The sequence below is a fragment of the Pteropus vampyrus genome, unplaced genomic scaffold, assembly GCF_000151845.1.
Source record: "Pteropus vampyrus isolate Shadow unplaced genomic scaffold, Pvam_2.0 Scaffold585, whole genome shotgun sequence".
In the NCBI taxonomy this organism is placed as follows: domain Eukaryota; kingdom Metazoa; phylum Chordata; class Mammalia; order Chiroptera; family Pteropodidae; genus Pteropus; species Pteropus vampyrus.
Genome location: NW_011889366.1, coordinates 54,905 through 63,988, shown reverse-complemented (window position 1 = coordinate 63,988; position 9,084 = coordinate 54,905). Strand labels below are relative to the sequence as shown.

Here is a 9,084-nt window from a genome sequence, read left to right as displayed (position 1 = left end):
CACTCTCAGTGTTAGCGACAGTTTTGGTTGTGTTTGCTCAGATTCCCCTGGGGCTCTGTGGTGTTTGGTCTCGGAGGATATGGGGGACAGGCCCTCTGGGTTGGGAGATGAGGGCTATGGCTCCACCGTGGTTTTGCAACTGCGGCTGGCAAAAATCACCTGTTGTTTCTCTGGCATCCCTGCTTCTCTGCCATCCCCACTTCTCTGTTTTCTGCCTTGGTGCCTCTGCCATGCCACTAGTTGCGTAGAGCTCACAGCTCTCCCGGGCAGGCTGTTCAGGGAAGTCACTGCAACTTCTCCCCTCCCCATCCTCCTATAAGGAGCTCTGGTGGCTGCGAGAGGCACCCTTAGTTCTAACCAGTGGTAGTTCTTATGCGCAGATTCCACTCTCAGATGTGCTGGTGAGCAGCTTGGGTGTTTTTTGTTGAGTTTTAGATGTTCAGCTTATTCTTGTTTCAAGGGGGAGAAATCTGGGGACCTCTCTCACTCCATGTTTCTCCAAACTCTCCTATTTTATTTTTTGGGCTTTAAACTGCTTGTTTGACTTATTCGTGTTGATATATGTAGCTCCATTTTATTAATTTTTCATTGCACCATAGATTTCTATTGTAAGAGAATGCTACAATTTATTGATTCACTCATGATGGATATTGAAGCTTTATCTAATACTTTGCTAGTATGACTTTGAAGCTAACATATCTTTGTTTCTTTGGCACATATAGGAGAGATCCTCCTTTTCCTCTAGAGTAACACAAAGTAGCAGTGTTGATATCACTTGGGAGCTTCTGTTATCTAAAAAATTATTTTCAATTTTTGAACAAATTTTGCTCTTTGTATTTATAAATTTGATTTAGCTATATTTTCCAGGAGAGTGTGTTTGTGCGTGTGTGTGTGCGAGCATGTGTGTGTGTTTGTTATAAGATCTTTTCTTTTTCTTCTGCAAGGATAAATTATCTTGCATTTGATGAACCACACTGCCCCCTTGCCATATATCGAGTTTCCTTAAATATGTGGTTCTTTTTATGAGCTTTCTGTTCCATTGAGCTACTTGTCTCTGTCTTTTTGTCAGAACTACCTGGTTTTAATTATGATAGCTTTATAATATGTTTTCATACCTCTTTTGGGAAACTCTTCACCCCTTTCATTGCTTTCAAAACTATGTGTTCCTCTTTGCCCAAATGCACTTTAGAATCACTTTGTCAAGTTCTACAAAAAAATCTTTAGGAATTATTATTTGATTGCATTCAACTTATATATCAATTGGGGCAAATTGATATCTTTCAACACTGAGTTTTCACTCATGTACATGATAATTTTTATATATTTAGGCTTTCTTTTATGACTTTCAATGAACAATTTTACAGGTATTTTTCCCTCATAATTGTCTTATGCATCCCTAATAGAGCCACCTTTAACACTTTCTAGTTTATGCAATTAAAAAAAAATTATTATTACTGTCACCAGTGGTTTTTGACTACAGTTTGAGATGGCAATTGAGTTTTGATCATCAATCTTAAAGCCAGCAAGCTCATAAAACTCTTACTAGTGCTAAGAGTATAGACATTCTTCTTATTTGCAACACTTACAACATTAATTATCTAGAATTGATTCCTACCTTTATCAAAGTTTCCTATGCACACGCTCTGATAGTCAAATAATTCTACAAGTTCTACATATGAAAATTGCAGTCTCCCTAACCTCCCGCCACTTTCCACCCCCTGGAAGTAACCTTCTTCAGCTCTTTAACTGATTATTTTAGATTTTGCTGTCATACTTCATATAGCATGCTTATATTTCTACTTCTTGATTTCTCACATGTAGGCTTTATTATTGACTCCCCACAATGGATGGGAACATAGGTTGGTTACTCCTGACCTCATGACACACATGCCCACTTTCTATTCCACATCACCTTAATCTCATTATATTATAATTTTGGATAACGTAATAGTCAATGTTTATGATATTATGACCTTGAGATTGGCATTTACAGCAGAATCTTGTAACATTCCAGCTTTGTAGGTGTATTTTTGTGTAACCACCCCTGTGATGAAGATGTAAAACAACCCCATGGCCTCAGAAGTCTCTCTGTGCTAGCCCTTTAGAGTGACCCCATCCCCACCATACCTGACCTTTGCAAATGCCAGTCTGATCTCTAGACTATAGTTTCCAGAATGTTATATGAATGGAATCATACAATATGTTATGTTTTGAGAATGACTTTGTTCACTTCGCACAATGTGTTCAGGAAACTTACAAGTTGTTGCACATGTAAATAATTCATTTCTTATTATTGCTTAGAAGAAATTCCATCTGCGAATGCACCACAACTTATTTAACCGTTCACTTATTATTAGGCATTTATATTATTTTTGATTTTTTGCTATTACAAAGAAAGATGCACAGGATTTTGTGTGGACATGAGTCTCCATTTCTATGAGATACATGCCTGGAAGTAATTATAAGCCAGGTCCTCTCCTGAAAGAAGTCAGGAAATATTCCTTTTGTGGAATGGAGGCACAAACAAATTCTGAGATCCACACTGCACTATGCATGTAGGCTAAGTTTTACCAGCTCCATCAAAAAAGTGTTTGTAGCGGAGTCATTTCAGGAGCAGGCATGGTTCCATTTCAACACTGAGCAGACCCTGCTGATCCCTGGTTCTTCTTCCATCTGAGTATCTCTTGGTCTCGTGCAGATGAGGCCTAAGCTGGCCACATCCTAGGGTCCTGGGTGTGGGAGTTTAAGACAGAGCCCACAATCACAGACCCTTCCTGGCCTAGGTTCCCAAATGGAGCATCACCATAAAAACCTCAGATGGGGTGAGGGGCCCTGGAGAGAAGAAGCCACGGGTCAGGAGGGAGTATGACTTCCTGTAGGCCTGTCTAAGTCTCTCTGAAATTATAAGATAAACAACTCAACTTTGTAATCACCTTCACTGCCTGATTCTATTTCACAATCTAAAAGCAGGAAATGTCTAGCATCTAGAAGCAAGCTACTGACTCACAGCTATTTCACCCCATCTTAGGCCCTTCCTCTTAAATCATGGGAGGCAGGGCTTCGCTCCCCTCACAGAGCAGAGTCCGGATTTTCCAGCACACATTTGAACAGAGCAGGCTCCTTAGTTGTCCAGGATGCCTGTCTCTGCCCCCTGGACCCACCCTCCTCCTTGCCTGCTGCTGATTCTACTGCTGGGACTCACAGGTGAGCACTCCTTGGAATAAAATCCCCTCTCCATGCCCCTGGACCTTCTCCTGTCCCTCGACTTTTAGGGCCTCATGGTAAACAAGAGTGAGCCATCCAGGGCTGCCACAGAAGAACAATACTGGGTGTTATCTGAAAGCACGAAATCAGGGGTCTGAGCAATTTTCTGTGGATTCAGAAAATTGAATCTGTGCCTGAACCAGGTTACCAGAGGCACCAAAACAATGATGCTTCAAAGCGTAACAGTGACATTCGTATGTGTATTAACTCATCTAATCCTCACAATACCCCTGTATGATGTGCGACAACTCTTATCCCAGATTTGCAGATGGGGAAACTGAAGCAGAGAGACTAACTTGTCCAATGTCACTTACCTAAGGCAGTGGTTCAGCCACATTCCTTTTAGACCGATCAGTTCTAGAGTTCATTCTTTAACTATGTTATGCTGTTTGGCTTCTCTACAGTGAAGCAAAGAAAAGAAAGTCTTTATTCGTCAGGTCACTCAGAGTCAGCAGAGTTAAAATTGTGCTGTGTACTCATGAACTTTTGTTAATGATGTGTTGAATAGTTCCTATGTGCCATTGTTTTTACTGAGCATTTAATGTGTATTATACTTTCATTTAATCCTAAAAACAACCTCTATACCAGCATGTTAGACCACACTTTTATATATATTTGTGAATGTATGTATCTATGTGTGAGTATGTGCATTAAGTGGGTGTGAGGAAGTGCGCACACAGGCACACACAGGATTTTTGAAATGTCTTTCTTTATTGTTTCTTCAAATCATTTTCAGTCCACATGAAATGTACATGAACAGATGTTTAGATCTCTGTCTCTCAAACACCTTCTTTTTTTCCACTTCTCAAAATTACCACTTACCCTCCCACTAACTTAAGACAAAGTTCTCTCTTCATAAAATGAGTAGAATTGTGTGCATTAATATCCTGTTCCTCATCCATACTGGATAAAGGTGAAGAGGAAAAAAAGGGGGTAAAAGACACAGAGACTCCTTCCTGTATGATCTGTATCTGCAATTGCATCCATGTATATATGTAATCATATTTGTATATCTATATCTATGACATCTATATCTATATAAATATCTATACCTATATCCGTATCTGTATCCATATCTGTCTGTATCTGAATCTATATTCATCTAATATTGGTTGAAGATTCAAGGCTTCAGGAAAATAATGAGTAATGACTTTTCAATTTCTTGAACACCCACCATGTGCAGATGCTGTAGGAAATGCCCAGTGCTGTTTACTCATATGACCATTATATCCAAGATAGATCCTCTTTTCATCCTTACCTACATGTAGGAAACCAAACTGGAAGCACAGAGAGGTTCAAGGTCACTCAATGGTAAATGGTAGAGCGATGATTTGAACTCGGTTCTAGACTTCATGGGTTTAACCATTGCTTATCTCAAATGCCTGTGGCCCCACTTGTATCCCATGAGGTTTCTGCTGCTTCTGCAAATGGAGATGGGGGAGGATGGAGTGTGGGGAAGGGTGAGTGTGGGTATCAGGCTGTGTGCTTTTTTTTGCGGTTCTTCTGCTTCCTTAATATGCACAACATACTTTTGCTTTTCACCAAGTCATCTCCATGAGAAATTCAGTTCTGTGGTAATTTTCAAAGAGTCTCAGTGAGCTATTGTGCTGGGCAATTCAAACACCATACAAAAACTTCCTGCATATGTACTACATGCCAGAAACTGTACCATTACCTCGGAGTGTACTGGTGAATAAAAGAGACAAAGTAGCTGCCCTCGTGAAGCTTATTATCTAGTGGGGGAAATGAGAGTAAACAATAGACATCATATGGTATGTTTAAAAAGTGATAAGTGTAAGAAAAAGATTAATGTATTGCTGGATAAGAGAATTGGGGGAATTTGTAAGGTACAATGTCTTTTAGACAGGGTAGTCTGGATGGGCAGCATCGAGAATGGGAAGTTTGAGCAAAGACAAAAAGAGGGTTGGGAGAGAGCCATGTGGTGAGATGGGGGAGGAGCCTTCCTGAGAGCAAACAGCAGGTGCAAGGGCCCTGAGACTGGAATCGTCCTCTTGTGTTCAGGGATTTAAGCATTTGCTCTGAGTGGAAAGGTTGCCATTGCAAGATTTTGAAGAAAGAAGTGCCATGGACAGACATGAGTTTTAAATTATTCTAGCATTTGGTTGATAATAGACTCGCAGGACAAAGAGAGAGAAGCCAGAGCATTTAAGAGGTCATTGCATTTATGCAAGCAAAAAAGTGCCTTGCATCAGGACAAAAATCTAGTAGAGAGGGGAAAGATGGAGACTTGAGTCATGAGAAAGTGAAGCCACTGAATTTCCTGATGCATAGGATTTGGGGTGGGAGAGCAAGAAGCAAGGTCTTTGGGACCCGAGTACCTGAAAGATTAAAGGTACCACAGCTGTGAAATAGAGGGCCATGGGAAAATTAGGACTTAAGTTTTGTACATGTTAACAGCGAAATATTGATTTCCAACCAAGAAAAATGTGAGTGGACAGTTGAACAAGCAAATCCACAGTTTAGGGGAAAGCCTTCGACCAGAGATGTAAATGAGAATTACAGATACACAGATAGCAGAGTTGTTGCCATTTCCTGTTCCTCTCAACCTTCTGATTCCTCTTCTCTCTTCCCTTATTTTTTCCCTCCAGTATCCCTTCGAGGTTCATTCCTACTGCTTCCCATTTTTGTCTTCTCAGTTCCTCATCTCTAATCATATGCAGACTTAACAGTCAAACCATGGATGTTCTTGGCACCAAAGGACCTGCCCTGTGACAGCGTGTGGCCTCCTTAGGAGGCATGTCTAGTTACAAGTGCTGCTAAATAAAATTTTGCCCCTGCAGTTAAACAGTTGGCTCAATGGTAAACTCATGTCCTTTCGACTCATAACTCATTGTCCAAACATGGTGAACCACCACAATTCTTTTAAAAACCCAAGTTCCGTGTCTGATGTTTGCTTGCTTATTTCTCATGATTCTATCTTCCCATACCAGTGCAGGCTCTCAAATCTACCAGCATAAGGTTAATCTTTTTTTCTTTAGTCATTTAGTCCAATTTAAACCTCTACTTGGCACAATATTCATGTTTTAAAACACATATTTTTGTGGTAAAATATACAAAATGTATAATTTACAATTTTAACCACTTTTAGGGATACAGTCAATGGAGTCAAGTCCACTCACAAGGTTGTGTAACCATAAGCACTAAACACTGCCAGAACTTTTCAACATCCTCGGCAGAAATTCTATACCCATTAAAAGTAAATCCCCGTTCTTCCTTCCACCCCAGCACCTGGTAACTTCTATTCTATTTTTAGTATCTATGAATTTGACTTTTCTAGGATCTTTAGATAGGTGAACATATTTGTCCATTTCTATCTGTCATTTTTCACTTAGCATATTATTTTCAAGGCCATTCCATGTTATAGGACCTATCAGAATGTCATTGCTTTCTCCGGCTGAGTAATATCTTATTATGTGTATATACATACCATATTTTCTGTATTTATTCATGCGCCGATGGATATTTGAATTGTTTCTACTACCTCTGGGTATTGTGAACTGCTGCTATGAACATTGATGTATGAGTTGAATCCTTGTCTGAATTTGGGAAAGGTATATACCTCAGAGTCAAATTGTTGGATATATGGTATGATTAAGTATTTAAGAAACCACCATTGTTTTCAACAGTGGCTGCACTGTATTTACATTTCTAGCAGGAATACGCAAGGGTTTCAATTTCTTCACATCTTTGCCAACATTTATTTTCTCTTTTTACTTTTTTTTTTGTTTTTGATAATAGTCATCCTAAGGGATGTGAAGAGGTATCTCATTGTGGTTTCCCTAATTACTAGTTAGATTGAGCATCTTTTCATATGCTTACTGACCAGTTGTATATCTTCTGTGGAGAAATGTCTATTCAAGTCCTTTGTCCATCTTTAGTTGAGTGATTAGTTATTTTTGCTGAATTTTAGGAGTTCTTTACATATTCTGGATATTTATCCCTCATGAGTATATGCTTTGCAAATTTTTTCTCCCATTTTGTGACTTGTCTGATCACTCTCTTGATAGTGTCCTTTGATATACAAAAGTTTTAATTTTTATAAAGCTTAATTTATGAACATTGATGTATGAGTTGAATCCTTGTCTGAATTTGGGAAAGGTATATACCTCAGAGTCAAATTGTTGGATATATGGTATGATTAAGTATTTAAGAAACCACCATTGTTTTCAACAGTGGCTGCACTGTATTTACATTTCTAGCAGGAATACGCAAGGGTTTCAATTTCTTCACATCTTTGCCAACATTTATTTTCTCTTTTTACTTTTTTTTTTGTTTTTGATAATAGTCATCCTAAGGGATGTGAAGAGGTATCTCATTGTGGTTTCCCTAATTACTAGTTAGATTGAGCATCTTTTCATATGCTTACTGACCAGTTGTATTTTTTCCCTTCGTCACCTGTGTTTTTGGTGTCATATCCAAGAAATCATTGTTACATCCAAAGTCATGAAAAATTGCGCCTATAGTTCTTTCTAAGAATTTTACAGTTTTAGCACTAGTATTTAGGTCTTTGATCCATAATGAATTTATTTTTGTATGTGATGTAAGGTTAGGGTGCAAAACCTTTTTCTTTTTCATGTGCCTACCTCACATCTTGCATTAAAAGACTGTCTTTTCTGGTAAATACCATGTGATTTCAGTTATATGTGGAATCTAATGAACAAAAAGAACAAACTAATCAAAAACAGACTCACAAATATAGGCAACAATTTGGTGATAGACAGAGAGCTGGGGGCTAGGAGGATAGGGTGAAGAGTTAATGATGTAAAATTAGTAGTTGATAGTTGGTCAGAGGGATGGAGAACAAGGAATAGGGAATGCAGTTAGCATTAATAGATTGGCTAGGTTGCATACGATAGGAGAGAAGGAGCAATTATGGGGATCATTTTATAAACTATATAAATGTCTAATCAATGTACTGTATACTTGAAACTAATAAAATAAAAATTAAAAAAAAAAAAAGGACTGGTTTCGCCCATGGAATGTTCTTAGCTCCCTTGTTGAAAATCATTTGACCATATATGTGAAGGTTTATTTCCAGGCCCTCTATTCTAGTGCATTGGTCTGTATATCTGTTTTAATGCTAGTATCACACTCTGATTACTGTAGCTTTTTAGTACATTTTTAGATCAGAGAGTGCGAATCTCCCAACTATATTTTTTTCAAGATCATTTCATTATTTGGGTCCCCTTGAGATTTCACATGAACTTTAAAATAGGCTTTCCCGTTTCTATAAAAATACAATTGGGATTTTGATTTGGATTTTATTTCATGTGTCAATTGCTTAAGGTACAATTGACATCTTTACAATATTAACTCCTTCAGTCCATGATCGGGAGATGTTTTTCCATTTACGTCTGTTTAAATTTCTTTCAACAACGTTTCATACATTTCAGTGCACAAGTCTTTCATCTCAATGGCTAAATTAACTCCTAAGTATTTTACATTATCTGATGTTATTTTAAAGAAAACTGTTCGCTTCATTTTCCTTTCGGATTGTTTGGTACCAGTGTATAGAAATGTAGCTGAGTTCTGTGTGTTAATTTGTAAGCCACAAGATTGTGGAAATTATTTCTTAGTTCTAACAGTTGTATGTGTTTGCGTGCATGCTTGTATGTGGCATCTTGTGATTTGCTACATATAAAATCATCATGGGTGCACAGACTTAGTTTTATTGATTTCTTTCAAATTAAATGTCTTTTATTTACTTTTCCTGTCTAAATGCTTTGTCTAGGAATTGCATTACTGAAAGTTGAGTATTAGGGGCAAAAGTGGACATCCCTGTCTTGTTCGTGATCTCAG

The 9,084-nt window shown here is 38.2% G+C and overlaps 1 protein-coding gene across 1 annotated transcript in view; it reads left to right on the top strand.

The window, feature by feature from the left end:
- Window positions 1-3,119: 3,119 nt before the first annotated feature.
- The window catches only part of LOC105308534 (signal-regulatory protein beta-1-like), a 17,559-nt gene continuing 11,594 nt past the window's right edge, over window positions 3,120-9,084 (top strand). Inside the window, exon 1 of the mRNA XM_011384535.2 lies at window positions 3,120-3,204. Within this exon, the coding sequence (XP_011382837.1) occupies window positions 3,135-3,204 (70 nt within the window). The 5' untranslated portion in view covers window positions 3,120-3,134. The remainder of the gene's footprint in view (window positions 3,205-9,084) is intronic.